A 24,447-nucleotide genomic window follows, 5' to 3' on the forward strand; every position below is an offset into this window, starting at 1 on the left:
TTCTAAACCATTTGCAAATCTGATTTCCCGAATACATTTCTTGGCACATTAAGGCCACCAACTGCTGATCAGCAAATGGCACGAATCTGTAAGCCCAAATGCGTATTGCAGCACATGCATGCAAAAATATTCCTCTGTAGCATATAGTGGTCAGACACTCCACAGGGAACCTTTAAGTGTCCAAATAAAATAAATATACAATATAAGCCTGCCTCGGTAACACTGCTGCTTGGAGACATGCATATTGTGTCTAACAGACTTTAATATCTGACTCTGCTATGTAAAGCAGACATATACAGTCCCTCAAAGGCTTTGTGCTGTCTGTGCACGACTTGATATGATGTGAGAGGATGGTCTACCATTCGAGTTCTGGGAAGAACAAACAGAGGAAAATGGGTGAATATGTTATGCAAGTACAACATAGTGCGCTCATTTCACAAACAGTACTTAATCCCAGAAAGACAGCTACTGTCAAAGCAAATAGAGCATATAGGAGATATTTTGTAAAACAGATTTTTGAGGTTGCTGCGAGGTTATTTTCATTTGTCTGGAACATGTGGTCCCTCTCTCTCTCTCTCTCTCTCTCTCTCTATCTCTCTATCTGCTCTGTGTGCATGTATGAATGTCACATACGCACAAAAACACACAAACACACGCATTAAAACCAACCGAGCAAGCCACGCACATATGCTTCACCTCTTTATCATAACAGACCCAAACTGACTGACACACACACACACACACACACACACACACACACATACACTAAACCCAAACCATCTGTCTCTCTGTCTCTATCTCTCTCCCCTTCTCTGACACATACACACTTTTTCACACTGTCTATCTTAACCTCATGTTTCTATGAACAGAGGTAGGAATTCCCTGTTGCTTTGTACTGAGAGTTTTTCGGACTGTACTGCTACTGTTCCGTCTGCTTTTAAGTGAACTTCATCTAATATTGAAGTCGAGTCTGGTCTAATTTGAAAGCCTGCAGTGGAGCAGCTGTGTAAAATGGTCGCTTTTTGGAGTAACCGTCCTTTCAATCTTGTCTCTCCCTCCCCTACTCTCTTCCTCCCTTCCTTTCCTGCATTTTCCCTCCCTCCCGTCCCCTCTCTGTCCTCCTGTGCTCCCTCTCTGTGCACTTACAGGACTACACTTTGACGATGTACTTCCAGCAGGCCTGGCGAGACAAGCGGCTGTCCTACTCCGAGATCCCCCTCAACCTGACCTTAGATAACCGGGTGGCTGACCAGCTCTGGGTCCCCGACACCTACTTTCTCAACGACAAGAAATCATTTGTCCATGGCGTCACAGTGAAAAATAGAATGATCCGACTGCACCCGGACGGTACCGTACTGTACGGTCTAAGGTGAGATTTTAATCTTTTGAAATAACACTCTCGACCACCACAAGACCAGAGGCTTTCATACGTGCAAATAAACACAAAAAACATATTTCCCACATGCTGGACAAGTACGGCACCAGATAGTGATAGACTACACAGCACAAATTGTTGTAATTTCCAGTTCATGTTGTCGAACACTTCCCACTTAATCTTTATACTTTCTATTTTTGAAATCAAACAAACAACCTGGGAGAAAAAAAAAAAAAAAAAGATCAAACTTCTGCCAACTCTAATAAAACAATGAGTCAACAATTGCTGCTTTGGACTCAGTCAGTAATTAGCTCATTAGAGGCAGATGAAGAAAACTACTGATGTGAGGTGCAATATCAGCTCTGAGTGAAAATCATAATGTTGATGAAGTGACCTACTTGTGTCCTCATTTGCAGGACATGTGCACATTACCAACTAAACGCTCCTGTGGTAATAAATTCAACTCTTTGGTAAAGTCATAAAGTTCAACTGAAATGAAATGACTTGTCTGTTTTAAGTTTTTTTTTTGTTTTGTTTTGTTTATGTTTTACTCGATGAGTGTCCAACCATCACCCACCTGGGAAAGTTGCACTGCTAACATCAGTTTGCTAATAGGCTCGGCAGCTGCAGCTTAAAAAACCTTCCTGTAACTGTCATGTCAGTTAGTTTAGATGCTGGTGTGATTCTTACGCTTCAATACCACTGCTAACAGAACACTGTCTGCCTGTGGTTTGTAAGCTGTGTAGTTACTTTTTCTCTCCCTTCCCCCAATTATTGTTCAGTTTGCAGGCTCCATTGTTAATCCTATGCATGCACTGACACACCCCTTCAGAAGCTGAGACATAAAGGGACATTTTTCTTCTATTCAATTATAAAAAGCTACTAACAATGACGTGAACATTAACACTTTGAATGCAGTCTTGTCAGATGATTGAAACATCATTCATCCCAGTGATGCATCCAACCAAAGAAGAATTAAAAAGCATATGGTTGTAATTTTTGGTTTCCTCAAACATAGTGTGATGGATGAGTTTCTCAGACAATGACAGCTTTGTAACATTCAGCCAGTTTCTTGACACCGTCACAGCTACAAAGACTGAGGTGCAACTTCTACCAAACGTCAGGTTTGATCTTTTTCTCTGTAAACATTCTTCATGGAGTCCGCTTTAGCTGATATTCTAAATATTTCTCCAAGCTGAGACATTTGCATAGTTGATGTGTTAATAGGACACGTCCCACCTGTTTCCCAGTTGCCAAACAAAACCCCTATTCTGCTTTATAAAATGATTGACCTATTCCACTGAGTTTCAACCTCTCAAAGTTAACGTGATGACAGTGCAGTTCTCACACCTCACTGATGTCTCATCAGTTCATCTTGCAAATAGGTCTCTGATGCACAAACTCTATAAAAAGTTATTGAAAACCATAACATCTTAATGGTCGCTGTGGCAGCGCATTGGCACTGCTGTGGGAGAGTGAAATTAAAAAGAGAGGGTGAGAGACAATGAGACAAAGAAGGAGAGAGAGAGAGAGAGAGAGAGAGAGAGAGAGAGAGAGAGAGAGAGAGAGAGAGAGAGGCGTTAAGGAGAGGATTAGAAAGGAATCTTGCCAACATTGCTCTCTTTGGTCTTCTTCATCAATGTTGTCTGTCTTCATTACTCACACACTGCCCTGTTACAGAGCTCAGCATGTTATTATTAGTTCAGGTTTCTTACACAAGGTTACATTATGCCTGTTTACTGTGGTCATGTCAACCAAAGAAAAATGTCTGCCAAAATTTGTGTTGAAGTTCAAGTAGCTCTGATTCCAAGCAAAAGGGTAAATAGTTGGTGGATCTGGTGAGTACAACAATCACCAGATCCACCAACTATTTACCCTTTTTACAGCAGGACTTGACGGGAAGCAGAGGAGAAAGAAGACTATCAGATTATTTAGAGATAAAGAGATAAACAAAAGGAAAGTCATAAGAACAGAAAATAAGAGCAGTGGAAAATCCTATAGACCTGCCCTCTAAACATTATATTGTTTTGACTAAAATCCCAACCTCTTTCTCGCAACAACAATCACATCTTAGTTACATTTTATGGAAGAATGGAACAAGTGTTAAGGCCTTGAGTTTTCTAAACAGAAAAAAAAGGTTTCAGAAATCTACAGTACTGTATTATACACCTCAGTTTCTCTTTGAAAAGCTTTATATCTGCTGAACAAAAGCACAGTAACTAGATCCTTGGATATGTTGTTAAAGTTGGCACCATGTTCTTCTCCTGCACATGGTATTAAATTATACCACAGCATTCAAGAGTGCAAAAAGAATCACAATTAGTCTTTTTACAGTTACAGTTGGTTTTTAATGTCAATTGATGCATTTTATTGCCTTCAGGGTAAATCAGAAACCTCCTTGTAGAAACCAAATCCTCCTGTCACACTTAACTTTGTTTGTTTACTGCCATAACCATGCTTCCTAGATCATAGCTGCCTTTAAAGTGATTTACAGACACTGGATTTGATGAAAAAGCAAAGCAGTACACATCAGATTCCTATGCACAGTAAACACAGCATCAAGCAAAGTGCTTGATGGGTTTTTAAGTTGTTTGATAATGTTGGTTTTTTTGAGTCTTTTGAGGTTTGTTACAGTGTAGGAAATAAAATCTGTGACATTCCTGGACATACTGTACCCTGAATAGTTTTAGTCCACTGGGACATCAATTTGACATCTAGTACTATCTCAACTTCAGCTGTTCATTTAATAAGAATGGTGTATGATCATTGTCTCTTACTGCACTGTCAGTGTGCTCATTGTCTGGAACATCAAAAGTGGACGCAAGCATGCAGAAGAAAGCTAGAGAGGCAGCAGCAGATTGTGAGGGTCAGATTATACTGAAATAGACAAACAGTACAAATCTTCCTTGTATCAGGCCATTTGAGTTAAAAGGGATAACCTACAGTATCAACCCAACTTCTGAATCCAATATGCAAATGAAAAATCCATAATCACTTGGAATATGGGTCTGAACCGTTGCATTGCACAGCAGAAGTTATGACACAAAGTCAGCGCAAATATTACTTTGGATCAAGTGGGATTAGATTGAAACTGGGAGAAGAAATCCATCACCCTTGACACTCAATATCATGTAAGTAGGATGACCAGATTTTTACAAATCCTAAATTGGGTCATGGGATCTTGTGCATGTCAGTGAGTGCTCGTGAATCCATGCGGCACATGCAGATGCAGCATATTACTGTCCCCTGAAAGCCTAATAAAAAATATGCTGCTATTTAATATATTATGGCAATAAATTAGATTAGAGGACATGAAACTTTAATGGTCCTTGTGATGACAGTTGGGCCATTGCAGAAACATTTATTAAAACCAAAGACCAAAGAAAATTTTATATGAACTATAATGGGGGTTATGTGAATGATAATTCATATAGTCTGACATATCAAGAATAAATATATGAATAAAAATACACAACATTATCAATACAGATGGTATATTCAGCTTCCTAACTCAGGGACAAAGTTAGTATTAACTGGGTGTTTGAAGTTTTGCCGGACCAGTGAGTAACTAGGATGTAACTAGAACAAATAGGTGATTAGCTAAGCTTTGAATGTAGACTGAAAGCAGGGGGAAACACCAGTGTAGCTCTGTTCAAACACACACCTAACAACACCTCTAAAGATCACTAATCAATATGAAGTGCCTGATTTATTTAGTCTGTACACAAACAGAATGTACAAACAACAATTTGTGATTTTACAAGGAGTTGCATATTGGAACTATTTCTAGGTGAACAACAGCCTGGCTATGTGATTTCCTGGAGGATGGCCATCACTAAGAGGTTGCCAGACAGTCAGCAGAGATGCTGCACAGAGTTGCTGGGCAGATGGAGAAACTGTTATTCATTGAGAAATAGTTGGAGCACATCATTTGTGCAGTCCTGGTCAAAAGTATTGGCACTTCTGAATTTCAAACACATATTTCAGAATATCTTCATTGATATAAGACAAACACAAAATGCACCTCAGACATAATTATTGGCACCCTTTCAACAAATTCACCTGAGGTTAATTTTCAAAGTTCACATGAACTGAATTAACTGATGAATGATGGTTTTACTGCAGAGTTGTCTGAGAGAATCGAAATGCTATTATCAAAAAGAACAGAATTCCAAAGGCCAAAAGTCAATCAATCACCAACAATGTTGGAGTCCCTGTTTCAACAGTTTGTCATGTTATCAAGAAGTTACAGTTAAGACGCTTCTGGGAGACAGCAGAAGAAACTCAGTGAGAGAGGTCTGTGAAGGTTGGTGTGGATTGTAGAAAAAACACCATGCAAGATATATAAAGAGCTTCAGGCTGACCTGGAGTCATCTGCAGTGGTGGTTTCAGCCTGTAAAATACACTGCACACTAAAGGCTGCATGGGTGAAGGTCAAGGAGGGTTCCATTACTGACACAAAAAGAACTTTCATTGATAAGCCAATGTCTTGCTGGGATGATGTTCTGGAGAGATTAATCCAAAGTTGAAATGCAATGCATCCGTTTGTTTATAGGTGACGAAATGAAGCCCACAAGGAAAACAACACCCTATCTACAGTAAAACATGGAGCTTCAATCATGCTGTGGCGCTACTTTGTTGCCTCTGGTACTGGAGGGGCTGAATGTATCAAAGGAATGATGAAATCAGAAGATTACCAAGGTATTTTAGAGCATCAGAAAACTAGATTTGAGATCAATGTTTTAAACTGGCCAGCAAAGAGTCCAGACCTAAATTCCACTGAAAACATTTGGAGAAAGCTGAAATCTGCCATTGCAAAAAGGACTCCTGCAAAGTTAAAAGAGCTTGAACGCATAGCAACAGAAGAGTGCTAAAAACTACCAGCAGACAGATCCAAGAAGTGTCTAGGTGGCCTCAAGAAACATTTTGAGGCTGTCATTGTTGCCAAAGGTGCTGGAATAAATTAAATACTAGTGAAGGGTGCCAATAAATGTGTACACTTTACGTTTATATTATGCAAGTTTTTTCTTTTTTTTGTTCAGTGACCTTGGGCATTTTATTGAAATATTCTGGCAGTTAAAAAAGAGTTCATTTGCATTTATTTCTGAAGCTATTATGAATTATGTACTTGAAATCCAGGGTTGCCAATAATTTTGACCAGGACTGTAAAAGTGCCTTATCAGAATTTGCAGACAGCAATGTTATTTCATGAAGCAACCTCAAACCAGATCTACTGAATAGCGACTACAAGTTAAAGAAATTACTTTAGTGAATATTTTTCAGATTTCTTTTGTTCACCAGAAACTAAAGATTTAATTATTTTTTCCCATCATGACAAAATTCCGAAGTTACAAGGTGAGTATGATAAAAAGATGAGTCCCTACAAACACGTCCTCTGACCTGTTGCCTGTAGTGATGCAAATAATAATCTGTGCATCACAGTTAAAAGTTTGTTTCTTACAGAAATACAATATACATACTTAAATAAGAAAATAATGCACTTATTATTCATATACACAAACAGCAGGATGCATTGTGGGAATGAGAATCTTTTCATTGAGGCTGTTTATTGGAAAAGTAATTGGATGCAGCGAGCCCATAGATGCTGATAATAGAGGAAGCCACACACAGAGAATGTACAACAGCCGATGCATATTCACACACATACACTTACTTTATCTTCCATTGAACTGCCAATTCATCCCAGAGATTCATTATGGTGGCAAAAAGGCAAACAGTACCAACACTTTTCATGGGGTGGTATGCATTCATTTGCACACATTTGTTGATAGGAAAACTCGTGTTCTTTTTCCACACAACTTCTACCACCCCCGCACTGATCATCAGAACTAAATCCACCATTTCAAGGGCATTCTTTCAGCTGGGCATAAACAATGGCAAACAGCAGACACTGACTTCAGAAAAAAATATAATGATAATCCAAAAGGAAGTGTCAACAAACAACAAAAGTGCCTCTCTGCATTTCTCAGGCACGTTAGAAAGCACATTGAGAGGGGGGTCAGTTTTTGTTGAACTGACAAGTGTGTTTGTCACTGATCAATATCAGGTTGAAAAAACCTTGACAGTAAATGGTAAACACTATCAGCACACTCACACACACATACACACACACACACACACACACACACACATATATATATATATATATATATATATATATAAATATATGTCATCATCCAAATGATTTGATTCTGTGGGCATACTACTCCATAGGTTTTGTTGTTGGGCTGTAGGTGGGAAGCAGCTGGCTACGGGGGAAGAGAGCTCTCTGAATGCTGTGATTATCTTAAATATCATATAATGCAGCTCTTACACAAAGCACATTTTATGTCTCTGGGTGTAGAACTCTGCAGGCAATGGAAGAGAAGTAGTTACATCCTGGGTGAAAGTAAGTGTTAAAAGAAAAAGTATTTGTATTTTAGAATTACCCTTCTCAAATTGGTACTATTACTGATCTAATGTAAGACTCATTTCAGTGTTCAATGTTTTTTTTTTTTTTGTTTTGTTGTTATGCCCATTTAAATAACATATGATAATGATGTTTAACAACTAACTACTTGTATATACACTGTTCAATAGTTTACAGTATACAGTATAACATGGCTACAGGATAACAGAAAACAGTCAGCCAATCAGAAGACAGGCTGAGAGATGCCCTGTTGTTGCTAGAGCTCCGGAAAGAAGCATGAGAGAGGAGATGCAAAACTGTATTCAGGTGTTTTTTTGTACTTATAACTATAATATATCGGAATATTTAAATTTCAAATAAAACATGGGAAATGTAAAATATGGGGCCTTTAAAAGATGCAGTAGAGGGACTTGAGGTGTTACAAAATGCTAAGTGGTAGGGAAAATGAAAACGAAGTTGATCAGTGTTAAAGAGTAACTTAAGTACATTACTTGAATAAATGTACTTAGTTACTTTCGACCAAGCATGTCGCTGCCACATATGTGACCAACATACTCAGAATTAGCTTGGCCTGTATTCCAGTGACTGCTGGAATCCCTTAAGGCTACTTGGCCCTGATTTGACCTCACAAGTTTGATCCATCCAGTCTTCAGGCACCGTCTGGTAAATATGGAGGGTCACTGCAGGTGATGCAACATATGGGGCTCAGTTGGTGCGGTTGGCACTGTCCTCAGGCAGTAACCAAGCAACGGCAGGCTACACTAAGACTGAGTAAGAAATGCGGCTGTGCATCATTTAATGGATGGAACAAGCGGGAAAGTGTGTGAGGGTAAATGGAGAGCCAGACAGCTGCAAGCACAAGCAGGCACTTACGCAGAGTGACAGCGACATAGCAAACACAAATGCACACACGTAACCCCACACAAACATGCATAACCTTTACCTTGCCCACACAATCTGTTCAAAGACTCTGCCACAGGCTCTTGTCCTCATTACTACACCACTGACTCCATCTTGACACAGAGATCAGAAAGTTGCCAGAAAAGTAACCGGCAATTTACTCCTTGGTTAAACACTTGGAAGCCACAGAGCCCCATCACCAGCAGTAAATCCATCAGAGAGAAATACACGCTGACAAAGACAGAGAAAGAAAAGGAGAATCCATCTAAACCTCTTAGGCTCAAACAACCTTCCCGTCTCACGGTGGGGGGGCGGAAACCCCTGAGGTGTGTAATATGAAACAGAATGTTAATGTAAGAACTCTTCACTTTGAACTTCTTTATTGCTATTAAAAGGTGCCGCTATGATAGTCCTCCCTCTGTCTCAACTGACACTGTCCTCAAATTCTGTCTCATCTTTCTTTTCTTTATTTCACTCCTGTGGTCTCGTTTGCCTTGCTGCCCTCCCTTCATGTGGACATAGCCACAAGTCCCCATACATAAATGACAAAAATTGACTGTTTAGTAAATGTTATAACTTAAAAACTGCTTCATATCGTGGCCAAAGTTTGGTTGAAAGAAACTAATGTGACTGTTGCTAGGAGAAGGGATATAAAGTTGTCGAAGTTAGATACTTTGTAGTGAATGTAAACACCAGCCAATTAATGCTGCTGATTTTCTGGGGAGGACAATCATTTTACTTCAAAAAGTTGCTTGTCAGGAAACATGGTTTTAAAGCCAATTAGTGAGCAATTTAATTATTTCTTTCCTCTTTAGGAACCTTTAAGGGCACATGGATCTGCACTAGATTTTACTGTCTTTTAAAAGGGTAACACCAACCAAACCAGCATGAAAAGATTAAAGTTAACCACCAAATAAATTAAGTTCGATGTAAAAAGTACAATATTGATGACAAGTAAAAGACAAGACTAAAAGAGAAAAGGACTATACAGAGAATGATTTGAAGTGCAATGATGTCAAGGTTTCACTGATATTTAGATACTGTTTCTTTCCCTTGTCATCTTAGACCATATTCTTCAACTTACAATCACCATCAAAAAAGGTTTATTCAGTCACCTACATATATAAATAGCTTCTGAACCATCTGTCCTTTCATTTATCACAGTACATACACTATAACATAGTCAGTTGGTTTAATTGTTGTCTATAGCTTACCTCAAAATATTTTACAATTTACTTTACAACTCATTCTCTTGTATGCCATGTAGAGTGGGAACATGTGACAGGTGGCTTGCCTGACGTGTTTTATTGAAGACTTGCTTGATGTATTTGTCTGTCTAGGACTCACAGTGCAGTTAAGTCATGATGCACAAGATCCAACTGATATTTGGACATGTTTTGACACTGTGAAACTGAGCTCTGACCATGTTTGTTTTTGTGGAGGAGGCTAACAGGGGCCGATGCTACATAACTAACTATTTGTTAGAGAGACACAACTGGTGAACTATAGAGCTCTTTTAGCAAAAAATCAAGCAACTGTGAACTGAAAGGTTACTATTTTTTATTTTTATTTACCTGTTCTTGTTGATTTTGATTTGACCTGAGAATTACTGAGTTTACAACATGGACTGTTTTGATTTGGGCAGGTGTGACCCCACCTGTTCACCATATGGTGCCTGTGGTGAGGTTGGAGGTTTATGCAGATGATTTACAGACAGAGTAGGATGACTTTCCAAAAGGCATATGAAAAACTGATCACAAGAGCTTTGTGAAAGCAATGTTGTACTTCTGCATCATCCTTTTAAAAGCTTTCTGCCAATCATATCACGTACAATATTTTGAGTTGTTGTTCAATATGGAAGTGCATAAATCTTGGATGGCTTATGTTTTAGAAATGCATAGATTATGAGATGCAAAAAAGATTGGCATTCCAGTGGCTGATGGTCCGAATAATGGAATAGTGTGAGAGAGAGAAAAAGAGTACAGAGAGTGGAGAGCAAAAGAGAGTGATAGAGGCAGAGACACACAAGGGTGATTATCTCTGCTGTGTAACACAGAGGATTGGACTCAAGATGAGCCTCTCCTCTGGCACAAATTTATCTATGTTGTCAGGTGTGCCTAGACGATTACCCACCATGCTGTGCTGCTCTGTGGCAACTCCCTCAGTGGGAGTCAAGTTCTCACACAAGACCAGAGCCAAGGAAAGAATGGCAGCCTATTACTCACAGCCTCGTCCTTATGTTCCCTTCACAATGTCTGATGGACAACACAACCTTATCTCCTGACTCATGGCTGGCTGCTGTTATTGTCCTTTATGATCCACCCCTGTCTATTTGTTTTGGTAGCATTTGAAAGGCTTAATGCGATTACACAGAATTCGATAGGGGCAAGAAAGCAGAAGGTTATAGCTCTTTGGCCACTGCTGTTTGGAGCTATTCTAAAAGCACTTATTCTGGTAGAACTTTTCTTTTAGAATTTTAGATTAGGGTTATGAGTAGTCATGCCATGAATAAACCTTAAACTGATTTGTTTTGTTTGCAGTTAATTTCTCACAATCCATGTACCTGGTTTAAAAATGCATCTAAGAAAAGATTTCAGAGTTTTGGTTTGACACATAAGTGTAAAATAATCCACATGATGCTAAATTAACTTGCATCGATGATCTTCCCATTTTGATTATAGTCATTTGGCTACTAGATCTCATGTAGACCAAAAGTTCAAAAAGTCTAACATCAAATCATGATATGTTTCTTAATAAAACTGAGAAAAATTAATGGATGAATGAATAGATACTTTACAAAGAAACAGAAAATAAATCTAAACTGAGTTTCCTCCTTGCTCACATACTGAAAACATAATCTTGGTGTCCCTTATCACTGACTGCACTGAATTGGAGTCTACGATAGCCCACTTGATGCCATGTTTTTACGTCTACATTGGATTCTGCCAGAGAGAAAATAAAATAGTTATAGCCTCAGAGTCAGTTTTATGCTCCACTGTCCCATTTGCTTCAAAGCTCTTGTATCTGTCTATACTATCACCCTTGTGGCCATCCCAGTTGAAATGAAGATAATCATCTACAGCCCTATTGATCTTTCGTTTCTCAACATTCTTCATAGAGTCAGGTAGGGTTGATTTGTGACACCTCAGGTGCTGGAGATGATGACTAGATCCCATTTCAGTCTGTAACAGGATAATATGATATACATTTGTCATTTAATGTACTTCCTTAGATGAAACTTCTTAGCTGAACGATAACTCTGAGACTTTTTGGTAATGAACACTGTTGGGATGAAATAAATAGCAGTGTGCTAGAGGCCTATTCCATCGGTCCCATGCTATACACAATAAAAACAGCTCCCTTGATTTACACAGTGTGAACAAAGGAATAGTCACTGGCTTATTTATATGTATGATACATAATATATTCTCTGAGTCCTATAGTCTTTAAACCATTGTTGTCTTGAGATGGAGAACAGAGATAATTTCATTATCTTAAAGATCAAGGCCTCCCAATAAATCTTGTCTTATATTTTCTGTGTTCATGTGGAGTTGTGCCAGCACCTCACCTCACACACTTCCCTGTCAAGTGAATCTTGTGGGGTTAAGAACTTAATACATAAAAAAACGCTTTTGATTCTTAGTGGAGACAAACAAAAAAGAACCTCCCACGATCTCTTTTGTTCCTGTTTATTCATACAACTTATCACACTCAACAACAATGTTCACATAGCAAAGCAATGTCAGTCAAATCAACAGAGGGAGGGGTGGACAACTTTGCCAAAACTTGACACTCACAAAAAGCCTTGGAAATCTCACACTTAGCTTGGGTACAACAAAGAAAAGAAACATAAGGGAAGTAACATGAGATTGTGAAGTGACCACATGCTGTTAGAACAGATTCATTCAACTGCTATCTTTAAGAATTATACATGAAATGATAAACATAATTCCTTAATATGAATTTTGTAATTTCTTCCTCTGCTGCTGCTTCTACGTGTAGTACTATTATTAGTGGCAGCACTAGAGGTATCATTTAATATGAGCAATAATCTTGACTTGAAAAACCAAGATGACTTCAGGTTGTAATATGTTCTGTTTCATCCCACATATGTCTGTTATCTCTGGCCTATTGGGGTTACCACTGTCCCACAGAGTTTCACCCTTGCAGTGACTCACATCTCAGTTGGGGCCTAATAGAGGACCCACAGGATTATCCAAACAATGCTAAAACTGGGGCATAAGGATTATCTTTTGCCCTGTAATCCCCAATGGAGTTCCCACTGCCACCACCACCCCAAACCTTCCAATGAATTATCCTGTAGATTTACAGTCATGTTAATTTAGTTACTTATGGTTATGTGGATAGTATAAATGTTGATCAGAATTCTTGTGCTTGGCTGGTTGAGGGTAATTTGTGCATTTTCCAATAATTTTTTCAAAATCTTATTACACAACACTGAGGCTATATCATTCTCAAATTCAGTGGGACCCTCAGGGCCTTCTAGGATGTCAGAGAAGGTAAAACATATCAGCATTTTACATGTTATATTTAATCTCAGTCATGTAATAATTATTCTTTTCTATTTCTAATTCTTTATATATTCTATATATATTCGTTTTAGCTGGCTTACTCATTGATTATGTAAATAATTTAGGTAAAGACAGACAATTGGAGTTCACGACCACTTCAAAGGTAGAGAGTCACCACTATTTTGTCGTCTTGCTGGTTTACAATCCTGGAAAATCGTGGAGAATCTATCTTAGCTAACAATGTGTAGCATATCAATATTCACAAAGGTTTAAGCATTCATATCTTCACGCATCTTGCTAAGCTGTTTTGCACAAGCTTGAAACTGGTTGCTGGTGACCAAGATGAAAAGAGTGGTTGGTTAGCTGAAGGCCTAGCTCTAATACGCACAGGTCGCCACTGCTCACCCTGAAGTGGCATGAACAGGTAGCTGGCCAGCTATCGGAGCTCAAGGGTTCAAAGTTCGCTTACTTCAAGCTCTACTCATAGGGACTTTAAGATTTGGTCCTAAATACTCTTCGTTATCCCTGCAGGTATGCAGCTGGCCACCAACACTGATGTTTAGTTGAATGTTGGTTGTGATGTCAAGTGACCAAAATGTCAATCAGTGTCAGCACATCTAATGCTGATGTTGATTTGACATGGTATACTGATGACAGCTGATGTATATATTTTGTTGGTTTTAAGTTGTGTTAAGTGACCATGATCCAACATCTTCTAAATGTCACGTCATCATCATCATTAATGCCATCTTGACATATACCAACGTTCTGATCATGAGCAAAACCCTACATCTGCCAAATGTCACAATGTTAATTAACTGGCATCACTCAGTTTTGTATTACCTTTGTCTATATACACAGACAAAAAAGATAGTGGAATTTACTGCCATTCTTCTACTGAAAACAATAAACATCGGGTTTCCTCTCAGACTCCACCACAATCGTTGTGTCATATCTTTTCAGGATCACAACCACTGCTGCTTGCATGATGGATCTAAGAAGATATCCACTGGATGAGCAAAACTGCACACTCGAGATCGAGAGTTGTGAGTATTTCCTTCCCTTAAATATTGATTATTGTCTTCTGGCATTTAGAGATATTAAGTTTTTTGCCATTGCTTGATTATATACATCTCTTAACTCTCATAAATGTTAGTTTTGTGCAGATTCTAGCTTTTCAAGTGTAGTCTTTTCAATTTGCAGGCTTGCATAGCTTCAGCTTTGTTCAGTCAACTGTCAGGAACTACATGTCACTGGGCCGCCCAGGGTCCCAACAATTTGTGACTTACTGCTGTACAAGGATTTACTCAGAATTTTAATATTTTCAACATAATCCTTCCCATCCAATTCACAGTATTTCCCTAGGTAAAAGAAGAAACCTTCTTTCCTTCCGAAATATACACTCAGCTCTTCTAGAGATACTACAGAGATGTTTTCTGTTGCACAAAATCTGGTTCCATGAAGAAAGGTGTTAAGACACATAATATCTAACCACAATGTACTGGGATTTAAGGTGTTAATGCACTGAAGGACCTAATCTATTTCAGTTTTTCCAAACCAGATTCTCATCATCAAACCCCCCCCCCCAAAAAAAACCAAACCTATTGTACTTTCATTTAAGACATTCTAATGGTATTATAAGGAAAACCTAACACAGTAGCGTCAGATTTCTCAAATTAATGTTTTTGTATGGCATGTTGTCCAACACAGCTGACAGCCCTGATGCAAACTCCTGTTTTAATGCCAAAAGATCTACCGCCAGATGCTGGCACATTAGAGTCAGAACTCAAATGGATAACTACAGAAGCATCCAGATGTGTGTAACATATAGAGATGGCTAAAGGGGGTTTCATTAAATTGTGGAACTCAGCTGGAAGGTCTACAGCTGGTGCTGGGGTACAAAGGGAACTAGAGCATAAGGAACAAAGGAGGCAGTTCAAGAGTTTTTTTAAAATCAAGATCACACAGTACACCAAGTTAAATGGTGACGTTTAGCAGAGGCCTGATAGTCTGTTCAATGTGCTTGTAGTAACAGTACATGCTTTGACAATTTCTATAAGCCACAGTTATTATAAAGATGTTATTGCAGGACCTCCATGCTCACCCACTCCAGTGATTTTCTCTCTCCTCTAAATGTGAGAATAACACTTGGAATTTTCTGTATACACGGCTAAGGATACACACAGCTCCATAACCACTTTACAAAATGTTCAGTTCCCAGACACAGGCCATTTGTACAGCAGCAGCCTGTTACAATTGTTCTGTCAGAGTATGGTTACAATAATGCATGAAGGCTCCACTGTAAGGTAGTCAGCTAATGGACCAGAATGTGTTTTGCTTGGTACATGTTGCACACCCAAGACTTAACTGCACTGCAGATTTTGTGGGAATTATAGAATTTGTTGAGAACAGTTTGTTGACATCAAACACTGAATCAAAACACACATTATATCTATCCTCAATACGCTAAATAGGGGCCATCTGGGCTTGAGATAGGCACAGTTAGGTTGGCAGCAAAAATGCCCAAAGGAACTGAAAAATCAAAAATTAGGGAGGAGAGAACACCAACAGGCAGGGAAGTGAAATCAAGCTGTGGCACATAAGTGTGAAAGAGATGTGGAATGTAATGAGAAACATTATTGTGTATAAGCTGTTAGCCGAAATGGTTGAAGGGAACCAGGAGGAGGGCAAACCAATTAAGGCCATTATTCAGCAGGTCTGACAAGGTCACCTCAGGCTTGCTACACAGGTCTCTCTCTCTGCTTTGCTGATGACAGTGTAGTTGGCATCACATCTCCTTATCAAATCCAAACTGCCCATCAAAGCTGCAACATCAAGGGCAGTGATGTACCCCTACCCAGTCTGCCCATCACTGCCACTTAGCATGGACTTAAGGATGCTTTGTGCAAGCATAACAGTGTTTACATAAGCAATTGTCCAGTGGCATAGGGTCTCCTACTTCCTAGTCTTTAACTTCCTAGTGAACCTGACACTATAGGGACCAGTGTCCCTAATGATCTGGTGCAGGACTGTTAGAGGATGTTCCTCAGGCCTCTAAAATAGGACTGCCAACATAGATTGACAAGTAACAGACATATTCCTATTCTATTTCTCTTTTTTTCCACTTTGTCTCTGCAGAGACCAGTTGTCTGAAGAGGCCTCTAGTGATAGTCATTTTCTCTGATTATTCCGGAGATTCAAACACTCTTTAACCCTTTGTTACAGTGGCTGAGAGAGCTTAACGCACTGCAGTTTAAAAAAAGCACAGCAGGTTGGCAGTAAATGTTTGACTCTTGGTGATTGGTCAACCTGGTCACAGTAACGTTACCTTAAGAAGGGACAGATGGAGTCCATTACCCATGACCATTGTTATTTCAATCACCTTGCAAACATGCTTAATAATATATCTTACATTTCTCACTGTCATCATATGACACCCTTAAATGTATAATTCTTTTTTTTTCATTTGATGTTAAAAATTTGTTTACTTACACATCTTTTTCAGTTTACTCATAAAATCAAAGAAGTACTCTGCCAGGAAGATGTGGGAAAACAATATTTTGGCCCTCTCATCTATATGAAGAAAAGCAAAGAAACTCTCGTGGCTCATTTTCTGCTTTCACATTTAAAAACACCAGTGCTGCACATGAGGTGACAGACCAGGGAGAAAATTGAGAAGTATTGAAGTTGCAGTGTGACCTTCATGCTAACACTACCCAAGACTGCTCGCTTGTCATCTATAGTTTCATGCGGCAAAAATGCCTTAATCAAACCTAATTGGGAATCTGCTATGCCTCTGGTAGGATGGTGCAAAGCCTGTAAGTGCAAATAATGTTACCGCATACTGTGCAGTGTCCATTTAAGCTGCTTGTTTGAACATAGTTTAGGCAATGATGGTAGTCAAGTGAGGGGACATTGGCTGCTTGCAAATGAGTGTGCCTCACAACACAGCTAGTCATCAGCACCCCAAGCACACATCCTTCTCTTTTAATTTGGTGGCAGGCTTTTTTCCCCACCAAGTTTAAGACACACTGACTGTGGAGAAGCAGCTGTGGCTGTGTGTGTCCATACATGATTGCATAGATGTGTGTGTATATGCGGCACTTGAAAATGTGATGTGATGGGCCTGCAGAGTGCACACACATTCCCTCTTTTATTTCATCTGAGCCCTGAGCATTAAGGGGCCCGTGGAGCAGCAGTATGACGGGGATCTCTGCTGGTTTGAGCTATTGTAGATCGAGGCTGAGTGTGCCAGTGTTTTCTCACTATCTTCTTCTCCGCTTGTGTTTCTGTCCTCTCTCTATCTCACTTCGTCTTTTGCCTCTCTCCCTTCCCTTCTTTCACACATTTGCCAGTGTCATAAATTCAGACTCAGCTCTTTGTCCATCTATTGGCTTGTTTCCAATGAGTTTGGTTGCTCTAATGGCTCCTGATATCCCAACCACTGAGACACTGACTGATGCCTGTGAATTAATGAGCTCTGACAGGTTGAATATAACGTGCAAGAACATTTATGGATCAGGCTTTTATCCCTGCATGGTGACCTTTTCTAATTATTTTAGGCAAAAGTGAAATTGCTGACCCTGGTTTAATTACCAACTTTTAATCACACAGTAACAAGCTGTTTCAGTCCAGTAGTTGCTGTATCAGCATGGCTATTTTATGCAATGAGGGATGAGGCAACCATATTATCATTTCTTTAAGAAAGTTATAATTATCAAGTTACCAAGTGCCAAAAAAATTAAATAGAGTATTAATCATTTTGAATATTTTGAATATGTTGATTTCCCAACATATGCAGTTGTGTCCCTTGTTGAATGAAAGAGGCTTGATGCATTTTATCCTCATTTGTCACACCCAGGCTTGATGTATGGATAAGAGCCATGTCCTCTATGCTCACTATATGTAACATGTGACATGAATGAGAGGTTCACACAGGAGGGAAGGGAATAATAGAAAAACATGGACTTTTCCCAACCTGTGGCTTGTGAATAAAGGTTTGGTTCATTCACCAATGTATATATATACATATATTGTGACTGTTTCCAAGCAACTGTCAGTTTTTATTTTAATGACCCTAACAAAGTAAGTTTAGTTACCCAAAGGTAACCAAACCTTCACTATAGAGATAGCAGATCATAATATGCTCACGTGAATTCATTTTAGAACATTTATATGGGTCATTTTAAAGGGCAATGAAAACCCACAACCCATTTAAAGAGCAGCAGATGTTGATAGGCACTGGAAAACTTAAAAGGGATGTTGAAGGAAGGAGCACTAGCCAGGAGTCTGTAAAAAAGGAGAAAAACAAACTCTGGGTAATTAAATAAAGATAACTTAATCTGAATTAAAAAAATGCAACAAAAAATCACAGCAACCTGCCAGCCAACTCTGCACCACTGACTCGCTATAGGCATTCTCAGCCTTACCTAACTGGAACCTAGTACCTCAGGTAACCACAGGGTGAGCCACTGATTCAAAGCATTCAAATAAAGCAGAACAAAAACAGCAACAACAACAATAATCATTAATGTAACATGATTCAATCACTCCTGGTGTCTGAATATACCTACTGGCGCCCTGCCTAGTTGTGCTCTTTCACTCATAGCTAAGAAGATGTACTGATACAAACCTGTTTTTAACAGATCATAACCCTGTGGAGCACAAATAAAATGACACAAATGAGTTTTCTGAGGGAAACATCACAGAAACAGTGATTTTAAACAATTTAGACATTTTGACACCAGAAATGAATCATTCAAAATGAATAGCCTGAGGAAAAAATGGCACTTGAGGGCAGACTTGATGAAAATGAATGAATTAGAAAGTCTGTAATATTAGCATGGGCCTCTAAAGGCCTCAGGTGTACGTCTTCAATGGAGCTTGTGTTCTGTTATTTGTATAACCTGACTCAGAAAATTGACAAATTAACTTGAACACTGGACTGAAATCACTGATTAAAGAAAATGAAACTGTTTGTGTTTATGAAACAGGGAGTTTTTATGTGAAGACATGGCTTGCAGTTTAAGAAATTCAACAAGTTATGTTGTATAACACAGGATGTGGTCAATTCTAAATGAGAAGTTCAACCTACTCTCAGTCAAAGCTATGACTCTATCCTTGGAGCTGTGTGTTGCCTTATCTGTAAACATGAGCCACAAGTGCAATAAATATAAATAATATGAATTATTACTCTCTGAATATGAATTAATTAAAAAACCCTTTTTCTTTTTCATCGGACTATACTGTTATCTGTCATGCTGTTACTACTCCAAGGACCTCATAACAAAAAGCACTGTATTTGCCAGCTTATTTTTCATTATGAAGTAGATACGGGTTGGGTTTTTAACCTTGCAAGCCAAGCTCTGTCACCCTGCATCAATTTTGTTGTTACTTGCTCAGCATCTCTATAATTCATGTGTAATTCAGGACTTCAACTAGCAGGCCTCACCAGATTTTACCTCACTGCAAGGAAATACCATTCCCTGCATTATTCAAAAGGGTTAAACCCCTGACGTTCTGGGTCACTGTAACAGTAATGCAGTTTATAATGTACAGTATATACAGTGCTGTATAGTAGTCCTGCCATCACAGGAAGCTGATTCTAGCAAAAGATGTAACACTTACCTCACAAGGAAAGCAGCTGTGCACCTTTTCAATAAATCATAGCAAGAGTAGGGTCACTAAGCCGTTAAACATTAAATACTACATAGAAGCATGTTTGCCCTGATTAGCTGCTTTAGCTTTAGCATGTGTGACTGTAGGTGGCTCCTCACAGGACGGCGAAACTGGGAGTTGAAGTGAAGCTGCTTTCAAAAAACATTGTGAGAGAGTGGCAACTCAAACACAAATTAAGACAAACACACAGTCAGGAATACACACATGCATTCGTGTTCATTTCATTTCACCGAGAGGCGAGAGAAAGGCACTCCATGATTGTTATTTCACACAGTTGCTGTGCACTCACAATGAGACTATCATTTCATTACAGCTTCTTTACCAGCTAATAGTTATATTTTCTGCACCAGCGATCCACATCATATGGACAAAGCCGCTTCCACTCTCTATCTCTCACTCTTGCTATCTCTGCCCATCAGAGCCCATTTTTAGAGACTGCACACATCGTCAGGGGTGTGATTGGTTTGGAATGGCATGGCTTATTTATTTATCTTATCTTTAGATGTTCCTGTCCCTGTCCAGGCATGCAGTCAGAGGCAGCTTGCTGTGTACTGCAAAAGTTAGAAGACATTTTTTAATTGGACACCAGGAATAACATTAAAGTTGCTTTGAAATGCATGGAATCAAAAATTCATCTGAGACATATTTAAGAGTGTTGTCGCCTTCTCAGCTCACAGGGGAGAGTTAGAGACAGGCAGTTTGGGGGGGGGGGGGGGACTCTTTGTGTGCATCCTGGACTCATGTAAAGGCTGGTTTAAAATTCTCAATATTACTATTCATGGTGATTAACTTAAGGAGCTGTGGCATCTTTTGTCATCATTTTTAATGCTTTTACATGGCTTTTTTTGTATGCCACGATGACAGTGGGGTTTGTTATATATATAATGAACTGTCTTTTTCTCAAAGTTTTAATACAGGTCTATGATATTCCAGAGCACCATTTAGAATAAAAAAAAAAAACAAAAACAAAAAAACAAAACAAAAAACTTTGGTATCCCTGATTATGTTATGCCCAGAGCAATATCAAAGCCAGTGTTTTATCTCCCTCCAAAATCCTTCTTTGCCCATTAAAACAAATCAACTGAGACATTATTTCATAAGCTTGATAAAAAAAGGCCTGGAGTCAGATATGGTCAGGGAGATATGCCAGAGTCCCAGTTAAATAGCTTTAGTATTGTATTGCTATCTCCTCTGATGCTATCATGAACAATTTCATTTATTTTTGGCCTGCCAATGCTCCTAGACTTTGGAATCCATGAGAGAAACCTCATGCCACTAAGGAATCAAAGAGCTAATTCCCTTTTTCTCATTCCATCATTTCATAGTTAATAGAAATACTCAAGACCAACTTCTGTGTGATATATCGCTGATCATGCCTTTTTTTTCTTCTGTCTCCACTTTCCCATTATTTCATGCAGGAAGGGTATCAGGATGATCTATATGTGCCAAACACTGTGACGTAATAACTTCACTATGAAAGCAAAGCGAGGCAAACTTGCAAAGTCAGCGTTAATAATCTAGAAAAAATGCAGTTGAGGGGATTGGGTTAGCCAGACTTTCAAAAATATGAGGCCTGGATCAAATAACTGCCTCTGATATGTGTAAGGTCTGCACAAATGCATTCGCTTCTCTTCACTGAGTGTTGTCGCTGTGCGAATTTGCCCTGCAGACCCCAGGATGTAGGATATGAAATGTTTCCATTCTGGTGTGATGTGGTACCAGAGGAAAAGCTCATGGGATGTTTAAAAAAAATAAAAATAAAAAATAAAAAAGCGAATGATGGGAGGTTGATTGTTGTGAATTTAATTGCACTCTCCCTTACATTTTGACATATCAAGTGTACATGAGGAAAGATCTGGAGGCCACCAATAAAATGAAATTTAAATTTTGAACCTCAAGTAGAGGAGGTTATTTAGTTGCGGTTTTATCACTTAGGAAATGTATCTAAAATGAAGTTACTTCTGTCTGCCCCTGACATGACCTGCCTCTATTTCATCCCATCTCGACTAATATAATTTCCTACTCTTACACTTAGTAGACATGCTCTTAATCGTCTGTAGTTTGTTCAAAATGCAGCTGCCAGGCTTTTTACTGGAGCTGGGAGAGCACATTAATCTAATTTCTCCTTAGGCTAGTTATTGGCTTTGGAATTCATTTTTGACATTTTATTGATTGCCTCTGATATGAGGTGATGATGAGGATGATGTGGAAAGACTACCAAAACTACATGAAAGTTTTGGAAATATAGTATTTTTGAAAGAGAGAAAAAAAATGGAGTATATAATCGAAGGCAGCGAGCACCCAACTCCAACCATTTTCACCAAGAGGAACAAGAGATGTCAGAGTGTGAGGGTGTTGAAAGCAGCCACTGAGGAGTCTGCTTTAATAATTCAGAGCAACTAAATAGGTCACACAAGTATTAATTAAAGAGAGCAGGGATAGGGGGGAAGGAGAGGAAGAGGGAATGTAGAGTGAAAGACGGATGGACACATAATAGTAGCTATGACAGAGAAATAACCAAGAGGAGGAGGAGAGGAGTGTAATCAAATGGAAAAAAGTGGTGGGAGATAAAAACAGAACAAGTTAGAGAAGAAGAGCTGGGGAGAAAAGGAGACAAGACCAGAGGAGGAAGGAGGTGTGATATAACGGTCTATATTTTATGCACTAATCAATGAAACAGCGTGGGAGTTCCCCCTAAATTGTTCTGTCAAACATGATTTTATTCATCATCCCGCCTGGCCCCATCATCACCGCCATCCCACACGTACGCACACACACACACACCGTACATACTCATGCAAATCAAACATGTTAATTCACTTTCTAGCCGCTAAACCTCCCCATCATCAGCATTCGATGGTCATGTAGACTAATGCAAAAAAGAAGTGAACTTCCATGCACGCAATCAAATGATACAACAATAATCGCTCAGGCAAACTCAACAAACATGCATGCAAATCCCCGCTGCAGCAAACGTGCAAGTTGAAACAACGCTGCAGCCATCACAGATGATTATTAAGTTGCATGTTGAGATACAGAAAAAACATCCACGATTGTTGTTTAATCCAGCTCCCCTTGCTCCATAAAATGGAACGACTACGCATGCACGTTGAGAGAGATTGAACGTTTTTCATCTGCTTCATGATGTAGGACTAAAAATATTCTGTTGTTTGTCTTGAGGCAGGAAAGTGTGTTGCAAGTCTTGGCCTCCTCCTTCACAGAAGAGCAAGTTCACACTTCAATACACCCATCGTGTTGAGCTGTCAGAGCGCTGAGATAATCTAGCGCTGCTAGCTTGCTATGTTATGCACAAAATACAGCATCCTGAATGTGTTGCACGAGAGTTTAAAAGCTACAATTTTGTAGCCCTAAAGAACGCGAATATGGAAAAGTAATAATGCCATTTGTGTTTTAAAACAAGCTGCACATGTTGATTTCCGGGGCTTTGTTTCTGCTGTCTAACATGATTTATCATCATGATGACTTCTGCTGTGGTGCAGGGAGGCATCAAAACAACTTGAATATTATTCCCAGGCTTATTTAGACACATAGAGGTTCAAATGGTGATCATTCTGAATATATCTTTTTTTTTATAAGTTACTTTTCAAATTGCTGTTTTAATTGAGTTTTAGCAGGCTTTTAATGGTGAGCCACTCTTGTAAAGAAGTGCACTAACCCCAGCTGTCTCTAGTCTCTCCTCGTCTCTTCATCTCCTTCCTCTCCTCTCGCTGAGACCAATGCTCCTATGCCCTGAAGTCAGCAGACATGACAACTGCAGCAGAGCAGACAGTAGGCAGTGGATTATGCAAGAGCCAAGTTTCATGGTCTTTGGTTGAGATTAATATTAATGGACTTGCCTCTTGCCCCTTTGCAGGGTTTTATTGGGTTTTGCGGGGAAAATGGAGGGCATGCCTGCTTATTTAATCATACTTGCTCTTGGTATTAATAATTTACTTGCTCATGGGACAAAACATAATGAAGTTAACTCATATATATTTATATATATATATATATATAGGAACATATATATAGGGGGTTTCCCCAGTTACGATGTTAGGTTGTATGTTTAACTACATTTCATAATTCATAGTTTTAACAGGATTTTTCATAATTCAGTTATTGTCAAGAATACTGTACTGAAACATCAGTGTGTGCCTTGCTCGCGGGTCGCTCAAAGGTGGATGTGGCGATGGCTTTGAAACAAGGCATGCAACTCTTGTGGAGCTACTTAGTCACCCACCGTGGATGCACTCGGCAGCTGAGTGTGTGTAGCTGTGTGAGTGCTCATGAATCAAGGTTAAGCAAAAATCAGTTAACAGAATTCACTATGCACCATTTGTCCTGAGTGTTTCATGCTGAATTATTACAAGTGAGGGGTCAAGAAGAGTACAGAGCACACAAGTGGATAATTTGGAATATAAAACAATAATAACACTAATAGGTGACAAAATTCATGCTGGTGCTGGAAAAAGTGGCAACGCACAAAAAAACAAAACAAAAAAAAATTTGAACCACCCACATTAACTGAGTGA

At 39.1% G+C, this 24,447-nt stretch overlaps 1 protein-coding gene across 2 annotated transcripts in view; it reads left to right on the top strand.

Moving 5' to 3' along the window:
- Positions 1-24,447, top strand: part of LOC139607950 (gamma-aminobutyric acid receptor subunit beta-2) — a 58,413-nt gene that overhangs the window by 24,345 nt on the left and 9,621 nt on the right. For both annotated transcript variants that reach the window (XM_071461319.1, XM_071461320.1), the window contains 2 exons: positions 1,149-1,369; positions 14,201-14,283. In XM_071461319.1, the coding sequence (XP_071317420.1) occupies positions 1,149-1,369; positions 14,201-14,283 (304 nt within the window). The remainder of the gene's footprint in view (positions 1-1,148; positions 1,370-14,200; positions 14,284-24,447) is intronic.

The sequence above is a fragment of the Trachinotus anak genome, unplaced genomic scaffold, assembly GCF_046630095.1.
Source record: "Trachinotus anak isolate AG129_WGS33_773 ecotype Australia unplaced genomic scaffold, CSIRO_AGI_Tana_v1 ptg000024l, whole genome shotgun sequence".
NCBI classification, from domain to species: domain Eukaryota; kingdom Metazoa; phylum Chordata; class Actinopteri; order Carangiformes; family Carangidae; genus Trachinotus; species Trachinotus anak.